The 24,575-nt window shown below is 40.7% G+C and overlaps 2 protein-coding genes across 4 annotated transcripts in view; one reads left to right on the top strand and one right to left on the bottom strand.

Moving 5' to 3' along the window:
• Window positions 1–24,575, bottom strand: part of FAM117B (family with sequence similarity 117 member B) — a 298,958-nt gene that overhangs the window by 23,371 nt on the left and 251,012 nt on the right. For both annotated transcript variants that reach the window (XR_011472381.1, XR_011472380.1), the window contains exon 9: window positions 20,795–20,847. The gene's annotated coding sequence lies outside the window, so the exon portion shown is untranslated. The remainder of the gene's footprint in view (window positions 1–20,794; window positions 20,848–24,575) is intronic.
• Window positions 6,976–9,693, top strand: LOC139015513 (T-cell surface glycoprotein CD1a-like). 2 transcript variants are annotated; one of them, XM_070423282.1, is made up of 6 exons: window positions 6,976–7,036; window positions 7,377–7,643; window positions 8,088–8,366; window positions 8,795–9,073; window positions 9,391–9,484; window positions 9,651–9,693. In XM_070423282.1, exons 1-6 carry the CDS (start codon window positions 6,976–6,978, stop codon window positions 9,691–9,693), a joined length of 1,023 nt encoding a protein of 340 aa, XP_070279383.1. The 2 variants fall into 2 exon arrangements, with proteins under 2 accessions (XP_070279383.1, XP_070279384.1); XM_070423283.1 differs by lacking the exon at window positions 9,651–9,693 and having other exon boundaries at window positions 6,976–7,072; window positions 9,391–9,542.

Genomic DNA, 24,575 nt, shown 5'->3' with positions numbered 1-24,575 from the left:
CTGCTCTCACTTTGAGTATTTCAGAAAACGCTGACTCTATGCCTTCAGTTTGTGTCATTTTTCCTTTACTAATTTATTTCACTATTGCATTAGTTCAAATATATTTATCTTCCTCACATGCATACCCTGTTATCTCGTGCAAACGAAGACACCATGACACAGAGGAAAAGCACTAGTCTCTCCAAGCCAGAATCCCGAATACCAGACTATGAAAGTGAGGAGATACTGCCCTCAATTTCCCAAGAGCAAAGGTTCTCAAACAAACAAACAAACAAACAAACCACAACAACAAAAAGAAAGACAAGAAAAGAAAAATACAAGGGATTTTTATTATTCAGTTCTTGTGTCTCTGACATTTTCAACACAATAGAGTATGTAGCTGTCCATTTAACCCAAATGCAATGTTAACTGCTCTTTTAGCAAGTCTAGTTATACCTTCAGCAGGTCTTAGCAACTATGTTTTTGAAGAGCACATTGGGAACTTTGTTATTAAAATGAAGGTAACCCTATTTTTCTCAAGATTACTTATTTGAAGCTCATTCATTCATTTAGGGGCCAGAAACAGAAATATGATTGTTTTTATGCTTAGATTGCTAATAAAGAAAGACAGCCACATATTCAGTAGAGAGTGAAGGAAACTACAGAACAGTTACTATTTGTCTAAATCTAGATCAACCATGGAATAAAAAGCAAATTAACCTTAACTAAGCGTAGGCTTTCAAAGTAAATGGATGCTTTCTATATTAAGGGGGGGGGGGGGGGGGAGATATACCTTTTAATTCCAAATAAGAATGCATTTAACCTTAGACAAGCCACAGAATGAAATTTTGTCTAATCTCGCTACAACCACTTCACAAGAAGGGCAGGAATACCAGGGCATATTAAGATCAGAAGGTGAAACTTTATATTTCTTGGAATCTTTCATTAATTGTAAAACATAGTTCTGATATGGTTAGAAACAAACTGTATTTTAGCAAAACAGGTTTCAGTATTTGCACAATATAGTGTTTATATTTCAACTATGGATGTTTATTTCACATAACTATCTTTACAGACCATCTGGAAACGTAGAGGTCTCACAGCGTAAGGACAAATGAAGTTTGAATGTGCTCTATTTTTCTGAGCCTCTTTTAACAAAGAGTATGAGATGGCATAAACGGAAAACTTTATTTCCTAACGTACTCCATGCAGATCCCATTATTGTTGCCCTGTTTCAAAACATGGGTTTTACCTGAGGACTGCAGGAGTGAGAAGGTCCTTTGAACTGGTGTGTGTATCCACCACAGAATGAAAATAAAACCAGGGCAAGTAATATCCTTGTGAGACTCATTCTTTCTCATTTACTCCTTACAGAAGGGGCACTGGAAGATATGGGACATAACAGAATGTGTTCTTTGTATAAATACTCTCAGTAACAAAATACAAGCTATCCAATATCAACAACGTGGGCTCAGAAGCAATAACCAATGAAATCTAAGCCGTAGCATTTAACCTGATTTGCTGAGGCAGGAAATAAAAAAGAAGGAAGCCAGAATGGGCCCCGGGCATCGCATTTCCTTACCTTGAGCAATAAAGCAGCCCCAGAATCTTCGGGTACAGAAATTAAACTAAAAAAACAAACAAACAAAAAACCCACACCAAACAAACAAGTGAAAAACAACAAAAACAAAACAAATTAAGCTAGGATGGAAATACAAACTTTAAAATATTATTAACTCAGGAGTATTGAAAGCAGTGCATTGTTGGAGGCAGTCAATGGGGGAAGAGAAAAAGGAGGCATATGTAATACTTTCAAAATAAAGATTTTTTTAAAAAGTAGTGCACTCAGGTGCTTAAAACATTCTATATAATAAAAGCCCAGCAACCATAATGACCAGAACGAACGCTTGACCAGTCACTATGAGGTGCACTGACCACCTTTTAGTCCCTTTCCCTGGCCAGCAGGCTCCCATCACCCAGTGGTGAATGGGGACCTGAGGGTGGGTGGCAGGGGATGCAGGTGGGGCCAGGCCAAGGACCCTGCCCTGCCGGTTGCCCCATACACAGAGGACAACCGACAGCGGGGTTAGGGCTGGCGAGCGGGTGGGAATGGCTGACTTCTTGGTCCCTCCCCCCAGCCCACAGGCTTTGATCGCCTGATGGCAAACTGTGAACCCGGGTGGGTGGTGGTGGGAGGCGGGGCTGGCTGCCAGCAGCTGGGGAAGATGGCCCTGATGGCAGGCTGCACCTAGGGACCGTATCCATGCACGAATTTTGTGCACCGGGCTTCTAGTACAATGTATAAGTTGTTTAAGTGGGCAAAGAAAAGCTATGGGACAGTATGGGAAGAAAAATGTTTGTTGGTCCAGATGGGTCATATCCATAAGCCCAACATAAAATATCTTCTTCTACCTTTTGTGTGCCATTGAAAAGGAGACTAAAAATCTCAATAAAAACTGTCCTTGGCATTTAAAGTGAAGTCGTGGTTCTTCTCTCGGTGATGTAAAAATAAACGGTTCAGTACCCAAAGTGTAAACACCAAAGGCCTATATGTAGATACAGGTAAGATTTTGAAGGGCATTGTTTTTACATTAAAGAAAGTTGTTTCCTTTTTCCCATTTCAAAGTAATACCCCACAGTCTGCAAAACACTGGAACGTAGAAAAAGAAGTCCTCCACAGCCCCGTCATCCAGGCATAACCACTGTTACATCACACGTTACTCTGTATTGCCTTTGACCTCATATGGGATTTGAATTATGATCCAGATGATTTATTTTATTGTTTTCTCCATCTAACATGGGCATACCAAGTTACTGAGATTGAAGAAATTACTTTTGTAAGGCTTTTCCTGGAAAAGTAAATTAAAAAAAAAACCCACCAAAAATGTAACCGAAGTCCCTTTCTGCCTCTCTAAAAGATGAGCCCCCACATTAAAGAGACGGTTTCTCTTGAAATTTTACAGCTCCAGCAACATTAAAACCCAGAGAGCTGGAGGGCCCGTGCCACTGACCTGCTTGCTCAGGAACCGGCATCTCCCCAGCTGGCTTTCCCTCGCCCTCTGCACTGCGCTGCCAGCTACTGAACGAGAAGCCACAGAGAACAAACAGGGCAGCGGTCCAATGGCCCATCATCTGCAGTGAAACGGAAACACCTCTGTTTACCACTGTCACTGTCACAGGAAAACACCACGGCATACGGCTCTGTGGTCAAGTTTGAATTCTACAGTCAGTCTTGGTTAAGGGCAGACTCTGACATTTTCCAGATGTATTGCCATGGATAAGTCACTGAATCTAATTCCAATTCTATTATATGAGGCAGTAAAAACAGCAGTACCTGGCTTCAGAGGGTTATTATAAAGGTTATGCTAAACAGTTACATATAAAGTGTCTCGTTAAATGATCAGTAAGGGTTACCTAATTTTATGATGATTTCTGCTCAACAGCCTTGACTATCTTTTGAAAAGAAATAACTGATTATATAATTACTGGATATTACTTAGTCTCTTGATAAAATACTCCAAATAAAATATAAAACAAGAATTGCAAAGGCCCTGGTCAGATGGCTCAGCTGCTTAGAGTGTTGTCCTATACACCGAAAGGTTTCAGGTTTGATCATGGTCAGGGCACATACCAAGGTTGTGGGTTTGAAACCCAGTCAGGACCAATGCAGGAGGCAACAATCAATGTTTCTCTCACTCTAAAATCAATAAAAATATATCCTCGGGTGAGGATTTTATAAAAAGAATTGCAAAAATACATTCCTATAAAATTATTTATCTGGATTGATATGATAAAAAGTATGGCAAGTGAAAGTACCATTTTATTTGAATTACTAGAAGCCCGGTGCACAAAATTTGTGAATGGGGGGTGATGTCCTTCAGCCCGGCCGGCACCCTCTCCAATCTGGGAAACCTCAGAGGATGTCAGACTGTCCTGTGGGATCAGACCCAAACCAGCAGTCTGACATCCCTCTCACAATCCAGGACCACTGGCTCCTAACCATGCACCTGCCTGCCTGCCTGATCGCCCCTAACCACCTCTGCCCTCCTGATGGCCCCCAACTGCCCTCCTCTGCCAGCCTGATGACCCCTAACTGCCCTCCCCTCCTGGCCTGAGGGCTCCCAACTGCCCTCCTCTGTTGGCCTATTGCCCCTAACCGCCTTTGCCTTGGCCCCCACCACCGTGGCTTTGTCCAGAAGGAACTCAGACATCCGGAAAATGGCCGGTCACCCAGTCTAATTAGCATATTACCCTTTTATTAGTATAGATGCTGTTAACTATGATTGCCCTTTCTGTTCAAAGAAAGGACACACTAATCTGGCTGGGAGTCTTATGCCTCCAGAACCACCCTTGGAATGTGGTCCATCCTCATTCAAGAACCGCCCATTCTCTTGCTGTCATGCCCCCAAGGTCAGCCTTAGTTTCACCTCAGCTGGCCTGTGCGGGTTTGTGACATCACAAGCAGGCCACCCTCTTCCCGTCCCATCCCAGTTAATACCAACGCTGACAACTGGATGTTTAATGGACGTGATGCTGGGTGGGACTTTGCAAATTTCTCCACCCTGCCGAGTTCTGCAAGCACCCAAGTACCGCCTCCCATTCTGCCACTTGGAAACCTCTGGCTTCTTTGTGTTTTTTTTTTTTTCCTTTCCCCTCCCGCTTTGCCTCAGGTGGGGAAGATAATGGTTTGTTAACCACAAGCAGTCTTGGAACTGGCTGGCCTTTGTTTTAAACTCCCCTGGATTGCAACCTTTACAAATTTTACACTTTTAAATTAATCTTAGAATCTTAAAATTTTAACCCCAGCACAGAAAATCATAAATCAGGGAAGAGCAAATTAAAGTCTCTACTTTACAGACATAAAGACAGAAATCTTAACTAGCTAAGAATTTCTGGTGGACCAACACCCTGCCAGGGAGAGCAGGATGAATCCCCAAGAATAAGGATTCTTGGCAGCTGCTGGGACTTTCCTGCAATCTCTGTCATGGGTTCAGGCCCACCACACACAACTGAGCTTCCCCCAAGGCAGGTTCTGCCCCATCTTTAAACAAATCAAACAAAAAAGCCAGACATAAAACATCAACATACACTCTCATACAGGCACGAGCAGCAATAAAAGTTTACATCGAGAGCAATGTCTCTATCCCTGGTTTGGGAACTTGCCTCCCTAAAACCTCAGCATTCTCCCAATGGACTATTTTGGGGGAATGTATTCCCTAGGCCTAGAATTTCTGTTTCCCATCCTTGGCAGGACCCTTGTGACTATGTACTCAACCCCTCATGTTGGAGGTTTCTCATACTCCCTGAGATCTGCTTTGTCCCTCTCTGGTCACTTCCCTCGCAGGAGAATGGAACCACAGATCAGAACTCTGCACTCGCTTTATGTCCAAGACACATTCCAGTCACATATTCCTGACCTCCGAGGGTACCCAATCACCAAAGTAGTACTCAGTCCAGTTTCCCACCTTGGCTCATGCATGAGGTTACCTGATTGCCACGGGTCTTGCTTGGGCCCTTCCTGCGTTGCTGTTTGACTCTCGATCCCAAGCTCATAGTTGGCCCAGGGGTAATAGCTGTCACTCCTCGCCGAGGCCGCCGCAACTTGGCAACAGGGTGCACCTCCTCAGGAGAGGGGTATAATTTCCCTGTGGCAATACACGGTATCCTGGATGAGCCCCCAAATTGTTAGAAATAAGACAAGCCCCCGAAGTCAGGGGTTCTAGTAGAACACAAAACATACTCGGGAGCTATGCAGCAAGGCAAACATCTTTACATCTACATAGAAGGGAGAGCACACGTGGTCTGGAAGTATGCATACACCGAGCAGGCTGTCTGCTCAGGATTTATAATCCCTGATGCACGTGACCTGTCCCTTGCTCAGGTGCACAGTCTTTTGCAATAGGCTAATTCAAAGGGAGGAGCTGGCATTTGCTGTTTCAAGATGGCAGCCCCCAGGGGAGCTCAAGCCGTGCAGCCAACATGGCGGCTGCCAAGTCACACAGTCCAAAATGGCAGCTGTCTAAACTGTCCTTTGACATAAAAGAAGGCTTGTTTATTCCCACAAGACCCAACACCCTGAGCAAATCACTGAGGCCAAGATTCTGCGTGGGCAACATCAGTTAAGGGTTGCTACTTTGCTTCAAGAAGGCTTGTTTTGTCTAGTCTATACATTATAACAAAACCCCATACACTAAAGTTTATAGTCTTTAGTTTATGTCCTTCCTTCTTAAGTAGGAAAAATCTCCTTGAATAAAGTGATTGCCTTGTAGACCACTAGATATTCATGAGTGCTGCAAGATGCTTGTATCCAGGCAGGTGCTCAGTGACTCTGGGTAAATGAATATATAACAATGCAAGTCAAACAGAGGAGATTTTTCTTTATGTTTCCAGGTTCCTGTGGTCTCTGTGATGGCTACTGGTTCTTCCCTAAGGATAATGGAGTAGTAGTTTACAGTGTTACACAGGGCAATCATAGGAGATCCTGAAAATCAAATAAAGCAGCCAATGAGATGTCAGAGATATGATGCAATGGGGTGGGGCTCAGATAGAAGAAGAGAGTATTTGAAGAGTATTTAAATTTGGCAAGAGAAGGACAGAGTGACAGGAAAGCACAGGGACAATAGAACATTAGTAGGAACTGGAAAGCCGCTTGGTTTTATGCTTTCATTGTCTGAATGAAAAGAAAATGTCCCCAGAGGTAAAATGACTTTTCAATGCCACATAAGACTTAGTCCAGAGGCTGAATTAGAGAAAGATGAACACAATGAAGGCTGGTAGCAAGGGGAGAAGTTGAAAGTCAGAAGTGGAGGGGAAATGAGAGGCTGAATCAGTGCCTACAGTTTAGGGAAGGAGCACTGGCTTTTTGTTTTTGGTTTGTTTGGTGGTGGTTTGTTGGTAGAAGAAGGAAGTCAGAATAGAGGTATTGTGGAGTAGTTTTATTTAAAACAGAAGCTAAAGACCAACTTTCCTGAAGAAGAAATAATATCTGTAAAGGAAATGCTGTTTCTGAAAATTCCATTGCTAGCAGTTCTCCTCGCAACTGGTGACAATGAAGATGGTAAGAACTCTGGCCACTGCCCTGTTGGGTGCAAAAGTGTGTGTGTGTGTGTGTGTGTGTGTGTGTGTGTGTGTGTGTGTTTCTGTGTGGTATGGTGTCCTCATAACATACCTGGAGAGGAGAATGTCAGCGTAGTTCTCAGTATCTCGTACTCTGGGACCCTGTGCCCTTCTGAAGGTTGTTTGTAAAGCCTGGGGCCCTGGGCAGCTGAATGTCTGCTGAAGTAGCCATGACTTCCCTAATCTCTAGATTCTAGTGTTTTCTTCCTGGCACCTTTCTTCATTCTCTCTCCTTCCCGATGCCTTTTCTTCTTCTCATTTTATCTCTTCTTTTGCCACAGCCTTCCAGGAGGAGATCTCCTTCAAAATGATTCATAGCTCATCCTTCTACAACAATTCCTGGGTGAAAAGTCAGAACTCTGCTTGGATGGGTGACTTGCAGACTCATGGCTGGGACACCAACTCTGGCAGAATTATTTTCCTGTATCCTTGGTCCAAGGGCAACTTGAGCAAGGAAGAGATAAAAGACCTGGAAGAATTCTTCCATGGGTTCTCTATTGTAATGCCTCAAGTAATTCACAGATATGCCAGTCAGTGGAAGTTTAAATGTAAGTTCAATTCCCAAAATGGGGAGGTGCAATGTGCTGGGTGAGGGATGTGTGTCTCAATATGTTCCTTATTCCAATTTTCCCCACAGTTGATCTCTTTTGCATTCTCTGTCTTTACAGTTATTGTAACCTATAGAATTTCATTCACCCTGGGTTATTATAATCACAACTCTTTCACACTACGTGCTTCCTTATTCTCTTGCTCTCACCATTTATGTCACATTCTTTCAACCATTTGCTCACTTCAATTTCCAAAAAAAGTCATTTTTTCCTCCACCTTCAACTACCACCAATTACACTTATTCTGAACTTCAGATCAAACCAAAGTTTGTTCCATTATCTCAGAGCCGCCTTACTTCTTCTATTTCCTTTTTTTTTTTTTTGCTTCTACTAATTTTATCTTTTTATTCCCTCTTTCCTCTAATTTACAACCCTCTTTCCTAGATCCCTTTGAGATTCAGATAACAATGGGCTGTGAGCTACACCCTGCGGGAGCCATAGGAAGCTTCTATAGATTTGCTTATCAAGGATCAGAGCTCTTGCACACCCAGAACAATTCATTGTTTCCATCTCCAAATGGAGGAACAAGAGCTCAGGATGTGTACAGACTATTTAATCAGAATCATGCCAACAAGAAAATAGTACAGAAGATTCTCAGTGACACCTGCCCACGATTACTCTTGAGTATTCTTGATGCAGGGAAGGCAGATCTCCAGAGACAAGGTCAGTCCCATATCCTTCCTCCAAGAATTTTGTAAAATTATACCTTCCCACCTTCCCTTCAAATTGAGGATAAGGGGTGAAGAGGAAGAAGGATAATGGGTGATGCATTCCCAGCATGTGACAGATGTGTCTGTTAACCAGAGGTTCTCAACCTTCTGGCACTTTAAACATAGTTCTTCATGTTGTGACCCAACCATAAAATTATTTTCGTTGCTACTTCATAACTGTAATGTTGCTACTGTTATGAATCCTAATGTAAATATCTGATATGCAGGATGGTCTTAGGCGACCCGTGTGAAAGGGTCATTGGACCGCCAAAGGGGTAGAGACCCATAAGTTGAGAACCACTGGTCTAGGCTGATATGAAGATATGAACCTCCAAATCTGTGTTAGAGTCCTTATCTGAGTATCTCTCCTGTTCTCTGTAGTAAAACCAGAGGCCTGGCTGTCCACTGGCTCCAATCCTGGTCCTGACCGTCAGATGCTGGTTTGCCATGTCTCTGGCTTCCATCCAAAGCCAATTTGGGTAAAGTGGATGCGAGGTGAACAGGTACAACAGGGCACTCAACAAAGTGATATCTTGCCCAATGCTGATGGGACATGGTACCTTCAGGTTTTCCTGGATGTGGAAGCCACTGCGACATCTGGCCTATATTGCCGGGTGAGACATAGCAGCCTAGGAGGCCAGGACATCCTCCTCTACCTGAGTAAGAAAAACTGGGGGCCGCACTGGGAGTAGATAGCAGTCTACAAGCAGAGTAGGAGAGCCCAGTAAAACATTTGGGATTTATGGACTCCAGACCCAAAAGAATGAAAATAGTTCAATAAAAAAGAGTTGAAAATGAGAGACCGGCAGAAGTAGGAAATGTTGAGAGTTAGATGAAAGATTCAACTCTGAAGAGAGAGAGAGGACACAAGAACAAAGATTAGTGAGGCGAACACTCAAATAAAAAAGGCAGACCAGGGAAAGGCAGTAAACAGGGGGTGGGTTTGAATGACACCTTGTGTTCACCCAAACCCACAGAACATCCTCATAACTCCATGGGCTGGATCATCTTGGCAGTGATGGTGCCCCTGGTGCTTCTGACAGCTCTTGCATTTTGGCTTAGGAAGCGCTGGTGAGTTTTTTGTGCCCATCTTTCCTGTTCTTTCATCCACTCCCTACTTGTCTTCCCACCTTTCTTCTCTCTCTCCTTAGTCCTTCTTTCCTCAGTCCCTTTCCTCTTACTCTTCAATTCTCACCTCCACCTCATGCCGAGTAACTTTCATTTCTGTTCTTATTAGGTCACACTGTAAGCCACCTGTCAGACTTCTTCCTTTGGAATGAGATCCAGCAGCCCTGGGATTCCTGACACATTTAAACACAGCATGGCGATAATGTCCGTTCAGCTCTCCATGTACAACTTTGGTTGTTTATGTGTTGTTATTTGTGTGTTTAACAGTTACTTATTAATATAAACTAAAGGTAATTTTGCTTTCTGACCTGGGTCTGAGATTATAAAACTCTTATTTTAACTCTGGATAAAATGAGATCCTAGCAACCGCTACATATTGAAAAACTGATGAATCTCAGGCCATTTCACATGTCACCTCTTTATGGGGGCCTTCTCTGATTCACAAGTGGAAGCAGCGTCTGAACTCCCACCACGCTTTTCAGTGGACTTTGCTGAATCTACTTCTCAGTTTTTATCCGTTGTTGCAGTCATGTAGGCCCCTTTTCACCTTCTAATTTTTAAGCCTGAGAGCAAAGTCTGTCTTTTTAAAATTCGTATCATTTACAAAGTGTATAACTGTATGTAATATGCTTTCAATAAAAGCCTGTGTTAAGTTTGCTTAGCATTTACCATTAAAATCAGGTACCTGAGGTTCTAGAGCAAGGAAGGAGAAAACATATTATATATCCTGCTACTTAACACAAACACATTTTTCTATCAATTTGTGAAAAAGAATATACTATTAATAAGTTAATTCAGGCTCGATATGTATGAAAAGAAATTTTGAGGCAATGTTCATAAAAGTACACAGGAAATTCAGCACTTCATTGGTCTGGTTCACTCCACTGGCCCAAGCATCAAGGAATGAATCTTAAGTTTAGAATAGTTCAGTAAATGCAGTAGTGGCAATTTTCCTGTTATTTCCTTTAACAAAAGAAAATCTTGACAACCCAGTCCTAATCTTGGACATACCCAAGGCTACAAATACTACCATTTTGTAATACCTTCAAGTAACAGCCAACCATTGAAAAGAAAAAGCCTGTCTTGTTGCCAGTTATTCCACAGGTAGCAATAGCGCCTTCTAAAATGCTGATTTGGCTTGTCATAAGTGTAAGAAACATTTTAAACAAAAGGAAGAATCTAGAGCAAAAATAATGTTGGCATCCATGCTCACAATATTAACCAAAAAGGAAAAACAGATATTTTAAAGAACGTAACTGCTCACAAAAACATGACAAGCAACAGACTCAGTCTTAATCAAAACCAGTAAGTTTACACGTTTTATCACAACCAATTCTTTAAGGGTAAAAAAATAACTTAAGGCTGATAAAGTAAATAAGCACAGAATAGCTCCTTTTGCCAAAATATATATGCCACCTATTTTATTTTTTACTGCAATGGAAACACATTTATTTAAAATTTTAAAAAATTTAAGTTATATTCCCATTGAAGTTATTTTAATTTACTTACTTCCTGTACAGTTTTCTATAGAATAACAATTATAGAATGTAATTTTAGAAAAACAATATTGAGACCCATTAAAAAAAATCAACCCCTTGTGAACTATGGGTTAAATAAAGTAGAATGGACCTAAGATTCGTATTTTTTCTAGACTGCGATAAAGCTCCTATGTTTAAAATTAGACCTTTGGCGCTGCCAGTTAAAGTTGTTTGTACCTTGCACCTTTTTTTTTCCTTCTTCAAATCTCAGGCTCTCTCTCTCCCAAATCCATGGGATATGCTTGGTTGCCATACAATTCATTTACCTACAAATTCACATTCTCCTTACAACCAGACATTACAAGTTCCATTTACAAAACTATGTAAATAATAAAGTTATCCCATTCCTATTTAAATTACTTTAGGTTAAGGATAGATGAAACTCTACAGAAAAATGTGAATTAGACCAACATGCACAACAGAGTAAAAGGAAAAACTTTACCAAGTGGCATTCTAGCTGTAATATACCCACATAACTTGTAGGGACGGAGACACAAGAAAGTTAAGTGTGACGCAAAGAAAAGAACGTGGATTTAAGAGAACTCACGTCATCCAAAAACAGGCATGTGTGTTTTAACCTTGTCTTTAACTTCTTCTTCCTGCCTTTTACACTAACTCACCTGACTCCAGTTTTACCTTTCCTGTACTGCTGACAGAGCAGTTCTCTGTGGGGAAATGGTCAAGTCAAAGGCAAAGAATCAAAGTACTCAGTAAACCAGATCCTGAATAACTGGGCTGTTACTGACTTAGCAGCCACATGTGCTAATTCCAGGTAAATTAGTTTTGAACAAAAAAGGTACCAAAATTCAATGGACTCACCAACTAACCTGACAGACTTATGCTTGAATTTATCTAACTTCCCTAAATACATCTCCATTTTAACTTTAACAGGGCATGCTTTTCATTAGTTAGATATTTTAAAGTTGCATGAGTATAAGAAGTCCTTTCAGAAGATGTATTGCTACCACTAGGTTTGCCTTGACGGGATATTTCTGGATAAACTGGTATAGAAACCTTCTAAATTGTATCCCTTTATAAGTATTTAAATTTTTTCTCCCTTTAATATGTATAAGAACATGAAATCATTGCATCATAAGGCAGTATATGAAGACCTCAGAAGGATGCTTGTTACCAACACAGATTGCTGGAACTCACTTTTTAAAAGAGCTGCTCCTTAATTTTACTACCACATTCCCAGACATGAAATACTGCTGACACGTGACATTGGCAGTAACTGTATTAGGATGAGCCTAAATCAAAAAAGGATGGATTTTTCAAAGGTTCCTGTTGCTTATGCCCCAAAGCTCTCCTTTGCCTGTTTTCCCCACTGTGTGGAATGTTGGACGGACAACTAGCAAAACATGTAGGTACCATCTCAGTGCCAACTACATAAAGAAAATGTCAGTCGCAAGATTCTGTGACTACGGATTGCTATTCAATGGATTCGGCTCCTGACAAACTACTAACCGGGACCAAGTCCACAAGACAACAACATCACAAAAGCGAAGGAGGAAATCCATGCACCGTCATTTAGGATCTCTGGGACTGTGATACAGTGATGATGAAAGGTAGGATGATACCTGTAGTAAAGGGAGATCACGTGACAAATACTGTGCAGAAAACAAAAGGGGATCCTTACTCCTACCTAGCAATCAACACTGGGTAGCTTCCTATTGGTCCACTGACTTTCAAACCAACTTCCAATGATGGGTGAACTTATTAAACACTTATCTCCAAACTACAATTTTTCTGAGCAGATGGCTCATGTAGACAGGCCCCGCTCCAGCTGCCACCTCACTGGTCCTCTCCTGGCCTCGGCCTCCCCCTGAGGGCTCTGGCAGCAGAGGCCTGGGCCAGCGGACCTTGGTTCCAGCCACTGTGTGACCTCACCCCTCTGAGCCTCAGTTGTCTCAGCTATGAGATGGGTTGAACACCCCCTACCTCCCAGCCTGTCATTGGGACTTAATGAGATAAATCCCAATGCCTGGGACACAGTAAGTGTTCAATAGATGGCAAGGCCCTCTCTCTGTGTGGGATCTATGGAGATTCAAGCCCCACGCGTCGCCTGGAAGGGTCTAGATCTGCACTGTCCACCAGAAAAGTCATGAAACCCATGTGGCTACTGAACACTGGAAATGTGGCCAGTCAGAATTGAGATGTGTCATCAGAGTGAAATATACAGTGGATTCTGGCAACCTGGTACCTAAAAGGAATGCAAAATATCTCATGAATAACGTTTTACATTGACTACATGTTGAATGACATATGTCTGGTACATTGGGTAACATGAAACATATTATTAAATTTAAAACTTACATCATTTAAGTTGTTTCTTGAATAAAATAGAACCTTAACTCATTGAGTACTTTTAGGCCCACAAATGGATTTGGATATGCTACTGTTAAGAGGACACACTACTCTATTTTTACTATCTGAGGGTATGTTTTTCTTTTTCTTTTTTTTAAATTCTCATTTGAGGATATTTTTCCATTGATTTTTAGAGAGAGAGTGGAAGAGAGAGGGAAAGACAGGGAGGAACATCCACATGAGAGAAGCACATCGACTGGCTGCCTCTTGCATGCATGAGCCCTGACCAGGGCCAGAGCAGGGGAGGAGCCTGCAACCAAAGTACATGCCAACCGAAATCAAACTCAAGACCCTTCAGTCTATAGGTCAACGCTCTATCCATTGAACCAAACCAGGTTGGGCTAGTTTTCTTTTTTAAATATATGGGTTTTGGGTGGTTTTTTTTTTTAGAGAGGGAGACAGAGAGAGAGAAGGAGAGAGAGAGAGAAACATCGATGTGAGAAAAAAACACTGATTAGTTGCCTTGCACCCTGATGACGGACTGAACTGCAACCTGCCTGTGCCCTGACCAGAACTGAACCGCCACCTTTTTGGTGTATGGGATGATGCTCCAACCAGTGAGCAAAACTGGCCATGGCGACAGCTATTACTTTTGAAAAGAAATAACTGATGATTTAATTATGGATAGTACTTGGTTTCTTGACTAAATATTCCAAATAAAATATGAAACAAGAATTGCAAAGGCCCTGGATGGATAGCTGAGCTGCTTGGTGCATTGTCCCCTACACCGAGAGGTTTCAGGTTCGATCATGATCAGAGCACATACCAATGTTTTGGGTTCCAAACCCAGTCAGGGCCAATGCAGGAGGCAGCAATCAATTTTTCTCTCTCTCGCTCAAATCAAAAAGAATATATCCTCGGGTAAAAATTTTAAGAAAAGAATTGAAAAAATACATTCATATACAATTATTTATCTGGATGAATATTATAAAAAGTATGACAAGTGCTGGCGAGGATGTGGAGAAAAGGGAACCCTAGTGCACTGCTGCTGGGAATGCAGACTGGTGCGGCCACTATGGAAAACAGTATGGAATGTCCTCAAAAAATTAAATAAGGAACTGCCATTTGACCCAGTGATTCCTCTTCTAGGAATGTATCCTAAGAAACCAGAAACACCAATCAGAAAGAATATATGCACCCCTATGTTCACAGGAGGGCAATTTACAATAGCTAAGATCTGGAAACAGCCCAACTGCCATCAGTAGATGAGTGGATAAAAAAGCTGGGGTACATTTACACCATGGAATACTATGTAGCAGGTCCCTCCATACTGTCTCTTACCCTTTCAGTTAGTATGGAGGGACCTGGAGAGTGTTATTCGTGAAATAAGCCAGTCAGAGAAAGACAAGTATCACATGATCTCACCAATGTGTGGAATCTAATGAACAAAATAAATTCATGAACAAAGTAGATCCAGAGATATAGAAGCATAGAACAGACAGCAGAATCTCAGAGGGAAGGTGTGGGGCGGGGGGGGGGGGGGGGGGGGGGGGGAGGGTAGGTGTGTAGGAGGAGATCAACCAAAGAACTTGTATGCATATAGGCATAACCTGTGGACACAGACAATAGGGTGATGAAGGCCTGGGGCAGCGGGCGGGGGGTGTAGGGGATGTAGGGGTTGGGGGGCCGGTGATGTTCTATAAGGGGTCACGGGGTTGGGGAAGGGAAGTGGGCTATATGTAATACTTTCAATAATAAATACTTGTTTTTAAAATGTTCCTTATAAAAGTGTTTTAACTGAAGTAGGAAGATAACATCTGATTAGGTTGGTATTAAGATATGTAATATAATTGTTAAATATCATATATAAAATATAATGGACAAACATAAATAATAATAAATATTAAAGTAATGTGTTATTAAAACTCTCCCACAAAGAAAACCTATGGCTCAGAAAGATTGTTAAATCCAAACATTTAAAGAAGAAATACCAGCCTTATATTAAAATGTTTTAGAAAACGAAGAAGGCATTCCTAATTTACTTTATGAAGTCAGCATATTTCTATCATTAACAACTTACAAGATAATTGCAAGAAAATCAAATTATATACCAACATTTCTTATAAATACAGATATAAAATTCCTAACAAAATATAATAGAATCTAGCAGTGTAGAAAAAGCTTATTATATGATGACTATTTGGGTTTATACCAGATGAGGAAGATTTTTTTAAATTTAAAAATCAATCATTATAATTCACCTTGGTAACAGAATAGAGGGGAACAATCATATTTTACTTCAACAGTTAAAAATAAACATTTGAAACATTGAGCACCTTCTTGTGTAGAAAACTTCCAGTGAACTAGGAACGAAATGGATACCTTCTCAATTTCATAAAAAGGGGAAAAAACCAAAACAGCTAAAATCCTACTAAATCAGTGGTTCTCAACTTTCTGGCCCTTTAAATACAGTTCCTCATGTTGTGACACAACCATAAAATTATTTTTGTTGCTACTTCATAACTGTAATGTTGTTACTCTTATGAATTGTAATGTAAATATCTGATATGCAGGATTGTCTTAGGCGACCCTTTTGAAAGGGTCCTTTGACTGCCAAAGGGTCGCGACCCACAGGTTGAGAACCACTGCACTAAATGGTGACATTTTTGGCTTCTCTTCTAAGGCCATTTGTGTTCATCATTGTAGTGAATGTCCCAATCTTATTAATTAAGAATTAATATGACAAAGTAAGAAATCAAAGCCATAAGATTATAAACCACGAAACTTAACCATCTATTTGTAGAGGACATGATAGTCTATATAACAAAGAACATTTACTCCTGTTCTATATGCTCTTTCATCAGTTCAGAGTCTGCATAGTTAGTACACAGTTTGCAAATTTTGTTGGAGAACCTAATTAGCAATGTAATAAACTAATCCAAAACAGAGGACTACTTTTGCTTTATCTACATCTTAAAATAAATATAAATAGCAGTAAAACCAAACAAAGTGAAATACTTAGTGGATACAACTGCATATAGTAGTATTTAGATCTATACAAGTCCATCAGGGGATACTGAATTTCTGTAGAAATGGTGGCTATAAAAGATAACTTTCAAAAGCAACCTTTTACAGGTAAAATTCAATATTTGATTTCCCAATTAGTTTTTACCTTGTATAATTTTTATATGAATAAGAATTGATCTATCTGAAGATACTTTTAATAAAATATAATACAAGTTGGATAAGTAGAAATTATGTAACTGTAGTTTTAGAATAATGAAATTAAATTGGTTTACAGGAATTCACTTGGAATAATTTCTTATACATACTTTAATTTGGAGATTAAAGGAGAGTAACTAATAAAAACTGGAGAAATTAAGACTTTCAGATTACAGTGCAATATAGAGATTTCATGTGAGGCTGCCTTTAAGTATGGGGAAGCTACATGGGGTAAGTACACCAGAGTCAAGCTGCCCACATCAATATAGTTCACTTGCAAGGTTCCATACTGAGTTTGCCTTATCTTCTCAGAGTGGTGGATTAGAGTAACGGTCCCAACAGATGAACAGCTGTTACTGCAGGTGAACAGCTGCACAGCAGGCAAAGGGTGTTTTTTTGTTGTTTGTTTGTTTTTAACTCACTGGCATTATTTTTTAAATATATTTTTATTGATTTCAGAGAGGAAAGGAGAGGGAGAAAGAGATAGAAACATTGATGAGAGAGAAACATTGATTGTCTGCCTCCTGCAAACCCCACACTGAGGATCCAGCCTGCAACCTGAGTATGTGCCCTGACTGCAATCAAACTAGACTTCCTGGTTCATAGGTCGATGCTCAACCACTGAGCCACACCAGCCGGGCAGGCACTGGTTTTTAATTTCGAATAGAGTGAAGGTGAGCAACATAGAGTTTCACAGGAATTTCTCCTTAGACAGCATTAAAGAGCTGTAACTTGATGCTTGTGAATGTCTGTATTTGAGTAGTTGTCTGTATTTGAATAACTGGGAGTTAAACAGTTACTGAACAGACTGGCCTATGGAAGATTTCCGATAAAAAAATAATTGGTTTTGTGTATATATTATATTTTATATGTTTGTTCATAAAGACCTGCTTGTAATAAAGATAATTTTTTAAAAGCTGCTTGTATCAGGCACCTCTTCTGTCCTGCCTCACATTTTCTCAGTCCATTTCCTCCCCAGCGACTGCAAGGCAACAGCCCTGAACTTTAGCTGCACTGCAAGTCTTCTTCATTGTATCCGAAGGCTTTTACACGATCTGGTCTCGGGACACCTGTGAGAAGGGATTATCAGCTGTGGGAGCTCAAAGCTGCAGATGTGGGGGCATTAGAATACCTCAAAGACAGTCCTTGACTTTGCAGGGTGTGGATCATTGAACATTTTTGTGCGTGTATACTGATAACATAAACATTCATTTCTCATAAGAACATACACAGAAATAGAATTGCTGGGTCACATGAGGTACATATTTTTACATTTAATAGATACTGGTGAACAGGTTTTCACAGTGCTTCTACCAGTCTCCCTTTCATCTTCTCCACAAACTCACTCATATTTTACATCATTAACCCCTTTAATTTTAGCCATTTTTGTGTCTGTATTTTTGGTCATCTAATTGTTGTTTATGGTTTGTATTTTCCTGTTGACTAACGGTACTTAACATATGCCTATCAGCCATTTAGATACACTCTTTTGTGAAGTACCAGTTTACATTTTTAGCTATTTGCGCGCGCGCGCGTGTGTGTGTGTGTGTGTGTGTGTGTGTGTGTGTAATGAGGGAGAATGTTGGTGTTTTACTTATTGATTTGAAGTTCTTTATAATGTCTGTATACTAGTCCTTTGCTGAATGTACGTATTGTGAATATTTTCTACCGGACTTTGGTTTACATTTTACTCTCTTAAACTTGTATTGTGATGGAAAGAATTTTTAATGGGATACAATTGATTAATATTGCTCTTTATGATGATAGTTATTTACTCCTGTAAATTATTTACTCCTTCTCCAAGGTCATGAGATATTCTCCTTTAACTGTGGTGCTCGAGCGTGAGTGGGCATCAGCAGCATCTGCAAGGTGTTTTGTGATATTTTCTAAAAAAGGAAATTTTTTTTTACATACCTCCAGAATGTCTAGTTCTTTAGGTCAGAAAAGAGGCCTAAGAATTTGCATTTTTTGCAACTTTCAAATGATGCTGATTCTGGTGGTCTGAGAATCACACTTTGAAAACCATTTATCTTTAAGAAGCTTACCGTTTACATTCAGATATAGTGGTACAATATTCCTGGACTTGATTTTTGTGTGTGCTATGAAATGGGGATAAAAGTTAATTTTTTCCATGTTAGTCAATTGACTAACAACAATGATATGCAGCACCAATTATGTTGTAATTTAAGTGCCTATATGTACACTGACCTGTTGCTGAACTCCATATTTTGTTCCATTCTTCTATGAGTCTATCCTTGGCCAATGTAATGTAATTGAGTAATCTTACTTACTATAGATTTAATAAATCTTGATAACCACTACTCTTCCTACTATGTTGTTGTTGTTTTTCTTCAAGCGTATTTTGTAAAAGAAGAGGAAAATTTATAAGAAAACAATACAGAAGTACAGACTTTTTGGAAGCTAAGGGTTAGTTACTGTCTCTGAAGTCTAAATAGCTGTGAGACAACTCCGTTAAAAAGAAAACACATTTGCAAGTCAAGAGGATTTTGAAAAGTGAAGAAGAAAGGGAACTAAGATTTTGAAAAGTGAAAATGCCCAGTGTATGGGCTGAATTTTTCTTCCTAAAATTTAAATGCTGAAGTTCTAACCCCCAGTATCTCAGAACGTGACTGTATTTGACAAAAGGCCTTTATGGAGACCATTCAATTAAAACCAGGTCCTTATGATGAGTCCTAATCCATTCTGAATGGTATCCTTCTAAGAAAAAAATTGGACACACAGACACCAGGACCAGGGATGGGTGTGTGCACAACAGAACGGTGATATGAGCACACACCAAGAAGATGGCCTGTCCAACAGCCAAAGAGAGAGGCCTCAGAAGAAACAAACCTGCTGACACCTTGATCTTAAACTCTGTCCTCTGAAACTCTAAGAAATACATTTTTGGTGTTTGAGTCACTCACTCTGTGAGTAGCTATGGTGACCCTAGCAAACCAACACATCTGGTGTTGGCAAAGTTTTCTTCTAGATGATTAGCCATTAAGCAAAGTAGGAACAAGTGTATAACAGGCATTGCAGGATAATAATTAAATATTAAGGCTGCATTTTCAGAACATATTAGGGAAATATCAAAATCGTCTTAAAAACATTTAACAAAGAGTTTCTTCACCTACTTTCTATCTGGTAATAAGAGCCTTGACAAAATAAATTCAAAAAAGAAAGAAAATATTAAGTGCAATCTACCAAAAGAGGCCCCTGGCAGGTATGTGAATTTTATCACTATCAAGTGAGCACTATTCAGCAGTAAAACCAAAAATGTTCTCAGACCAAGAATTCTCATCAGTTTTTGATTGAGCAGTTAGGTTATATCTAACACACAGGTGCTGTGTATTGTTGCTTGTTATATAGGTTTAGTTTTAATACTTTAGTTATCTTTATGAATTAAAAACCAGTTATAATATCTTCATGGATATACGGGTCTGACTGCCGAGGTCTGACATGATCATTGCAGCCAATATTCTGGTGCTTGGATTGAGCAAAGCCACATAAGTAGTGTAAATACATAGTAGATGAAATAGATTTTTTAAAAATATGTTTTAATTGATTTTTTTTAGAGAGAGAGGAAGGGAGAGGGAGAGCTAGATAGAAACATCAATGAGAGAAACATCAATCAACTGCCTCCTGCACGTCCTCCTAATGGGGACTGAGGCAGCAACCTGGGTATATGCCCTGCCCAGGAATTGAACCTGGGACCCCTTGGTTCATGGGTCAGTGCTCAACCACTGAGCCACAATGGCTGGAAAGATAAAACATTTGAGACTCATTCCATCCCTGTACTTTCCCTCACATGAGAATTATCATGGTCTTCTCAAGTTATGTTTTGTGGCATCATCTCAGAAATATAATCCATAACTGTGATTTACATATTACACACAGGAATTTAAGGGTCAGGCAATGAAACAATGCTTTAGCTTTGAAAGTGAGTGAGGAAGGAAAGACTGAGGTGATATGGTATGGACAGGGACTATGAGAAAATGGAGAGGAGGCTGGGAGCTGTGCTGGGGCTAAATGGAGAATGACTGCTAAGACATGCAGAAGTGAGAAACAAGGAAGGACCAAGATATGGAAACAAGTCAAGTTCCCATCAACAAAGGATGGGTAAGAAAGGGGTAGCACAGATATACAATGGAAAATTACACAGCCATAAAAAAGAATGAAATCTTACCATTTGTGACAGCGTGGGTGGGTCTGGAAGATATTATGCCAAGTGAAATAAGCCTGTCAGAGAAAAACAAATACCACATGACTTCACTTATATATGGAATCTAAAAAACAAAATTGAAACAATCTCAGAGGTATAGGTACAGACTGACAGTTGCCAAAGGGGAGGAGGATTGGAGGAATGGGTGAAAAAAGTAGAGATTAAGAAGTAAAATTGAGCCCGCTGTGGTGGTTCCGTGATTGAGCAACAACCTATGAACCAGGATGTCATGGTTCAATTCCAGTTAGTGTACAACCTGGGTTGTGGGCTCGCTCCCCAGTGTGGGGCGTGCAGGTAGCAGCCAATCAATGATTCTCTTTCATCATTGCTTTTTTAAAATATAAATATTTTATTGATTTTTTACAGAGAGGAAGGGAGAGGGATAGGGAGTTAGATACCTGGATGAAAGAGAAACATCGATCAGCTGCCTCCTGCACACTCCCCACTGGGGATGTGCCCGCAACCAAGGTACCTGTCCTTGACTGGAATGGAACCTGGGACCCTTGATTCTGCAGGCCGATGCTCTATCCACTGAGCCAAACCAGTAAGGGCTCTTTCATCATTGTTGTTACTATATTTCTCTCTCCCTCTCTTTACCTCTCTGAAGTCAATAAAAAAAATTTTTTTTTAAAAAGAAGTAAAATTGATAGTTACAGAATAGTCATAGGGACGTAAAGTACAACACAGGGAATATAGTTAATAATACTGTAGTAACTCTAAAAGGTGCCAGGTGGGTACTGAAAATACTGGAGGGAGCACTTTGTAAGGATATGATTATCTCACCACTATGCTATACACCTAAAACTACTCTATACTAATAATAGGCTAGGGCCGTCATGGACAGGACTGAGGACTGAGCAGTGGGCCCCTGGCCGCGGAGGCACTCAGATGGTCAGGGTCTGTGGGCTCTGGGCCTCTGGGGCATGATGGTGGGAGCAATCTGTGGGCCCCGGGAGTGATCTGTGGGCCACCTAGGCGCAGGGGCAAGTAAGGTCTGTGGGCTCTGGGCTGCTGGGGCGTGGTGATGAGAAGTGTCTGTAGTGGCCAGCAGGAGAGGGCAGTTAGGAGCAACCAGGCCTGCAGGGGAGGGCAGTTGGGGGCAACTGGGCCAGCAGGGGAGGGCAATTCAGGGCAATCAGACTGGCAGGAGAACAGTTAGGCGTCAATCAGGATGACAGGGTAGTGGTTAGGGGTAATCAGGCTGGCAGGCAGAAGCAGTTAGGGGCAATCAGGCAGGCAGGCAGGTGAGCGGTTGGGAGTCAACAGTCCTAGATTGTGAGAGGGATGTCTGACTGTTGGTTTAGGCCTGATTCCTGTGGACAACTCACATTTGGACATCCCCTGAGCGGTCCCAGATAGGAGAGGGTGCAGGCTGGGCTGAGAGACACACCCCCCGCCCCCACTTCCGTGCACGATTTCATCCACCAGGCTTCTAGTACAAAATAATACTGAATGTAAGCTGTAATTGAAAAATAAAGTTTAAAAAAAGGAGAAAAAAGTAGATGAGAAGAAAGAACTCATGGATGGGGAGAAAAGGGAGCCCAGTAGGACACACAGAATGCTAGAGGGAAAGGTGACAAGATTAGAAAATATTTATTTCTTTCAACCCAGCTATTCTGCAGATAAGAAAACTGAGGCCAGAATGCTGATGTGTTTTTTTCCAATTCACTGCATCCAGCAGGTGTCTCATCCAGGAATTTATCTTGACTCTCAGTCCTAAGATCCTGTTAGTGCAAGAGACTTGCTTTGAAGGGCAAGAAGCACTCTCAGCAGATACACATAGAGGCTGGAAGCCAGAAAGAGGATAGAGAAGCTTGAAGCCAAGTGGGAGGGAAAAGAAGAAGCTCAGTAAAAGGCACATGAATGTAAGAGGCAGTGAATTTCTCTAGCAGGGGAAGTTGAGATTACTGCTGCTGGGGAGTGGGAGTTGAGATGAGTCTGTGAGACTGTGTGGGAGGGGAGCTCCGGTCAGGGTTCTGAGGAGAGCTTCAGAGGACAGAGAAATCCCAGAGCTCTGATGGTGTTTGAGGAGCACCATGTAACAGCTCTTAGAACATGAGCATGCTTGTAGCCTAAGCACCAATGGACCAAGAGGAGCGATTTTCAGGGAGGTCTGAAGACACAGGGGAAAACAGGAGCGTCTTGCCCTGGCCAGTGTGGCTCAGTTCATGGAGGGTAGTCCCAGGCACCGAAAGGGGGGCAGGACAGTTAATAAGATTATGTGCTCCCCTGAGGTGGTTACACCTGAGAGGGGTCTGGAAAAGATTACCTTTGACATTTCAAAGGTGTATTCACCTAAATGCACAAGAAGAACGGACAGAGCTTGCTTAAGGCAAAGATACACCTGTTATAGACCTGGAGCATGACTACCCATTGTGACCTGCCTAGTTAGCAAGTTATGACAGGTCAGCCTGTGAGGCTACTTTCTGTCACTGAACTTGTCAGATTTACCACATGGCACTTTTTAAATTGAGGTATTAGAGGCAATTCTGAGGTAAAGATGAGGTAGGAATGGTCGAGGATTCAAAAGGTTGGTAATAAGAGATGTTCAATAACTAGTAGTCTGCCCTGCCATGTAGATTGGTTAAAAAATGTTTCTGCTGAAAGCTTATTATGGGCAAGTCCCCTAATTTAAATTCTTTAAGGGGGAAGTAAAAGTTTCTTATAAGCCTGCAGGGTCATAATTGTCATGGGCTCAACATAATTCCAATGCTAAGGCTCAAAATAATACAAATGCTACCATGGCACATTCTGGGAGGTCTGTTCTGAACCCCTACAATAGCCATAGAGTAATTTAGCTTATCAGCTTGTTAGCACCAATAGAAACCTTTTTTGTATTCATACAATTATCCCATTCTTTTCTCCTAATATTCCCTTGCTTTCACTCTGTAATCAGGACACTAGGTGGGTTTCTGCTTGAATCTGTGCTTCCAAATTACAATATTTTGGTCCCAAATAAACCCTTATTGCCTCGCATTTTCACTTTTTAATTTTAGGTTAAGATAATCTTAACTTTTTTCCAATATATTTTAAGAATTAGCCTTGGATAATTTCTGTTTCCTTGTACATAAATAAATAACAAAATAACAGCCAGAGCACATTTATCTAGAAGTTACGAAGGAAAACAACATTTTAAGAGCCTTTTAAACATTATAAAAATGAGGGTCAGCACGGCCAGCAAAGACCAACTTATGATAAAACAAGCATGGAACATCCAAGCAGGGCCAATGAGAAGGAAATCTAGGATCAAGAACTCCAGAATATTCTATTAATTTAGTTTCCCACAAATTATCACTGTTTCTTAAAAATTATAATAGGAGATTTACAGCATAACCTCTGTGTAAACTTCATGCTTATTAGCATATATTTTTATCATAAATAAAACTATATAAGATTCTCATTTCACCAAGCAGAAATACAATTAATGATTTCAGATCCTTTAAACAACTATGCTGAAAATATAAAGAAAAAAAAATTGGATGCCTAAACCCAATTATTCAATCACACAAACTTATTCATTGAGCACCTTGCCAGGGATTCCATTGAACTGGAGACCCAGTACAACAGAGGTATACAGACCTAACACACAGAGGCCAAGATTCTGAGTGGGCAACATCAGTTAAGGGTTGGGACTTTGTTTCAAGAAGACTTGTTTTTGTCTAGTTTATACATTATAATAAAACCCCGCACACCAAAGAGTATAGTCCTTAGTTTATGGGTTTTCTTCCTAAGTAGAATAAGAGCT

The sequence above is a fragment of the Myotis yumanensis genome, unplaced genomic scaffold (assembly GCF_028538775.1).
Source record: "Myotis yumanensis isolate MYYU_CA2020_CCGP unplaced genomic scaffold, mMyoYum1.0.hap1 SCAF_8, whole genome shotgun sequence".
NCBI lineage: Eukaryota > Metazoa > Chordata > Mammalia > Chiroptera > Vespertilionidae > Myotis > Myotis yumanensis.
This window is presented reverse-complemented; position numbering and strand designations above follow the sequence as displayed.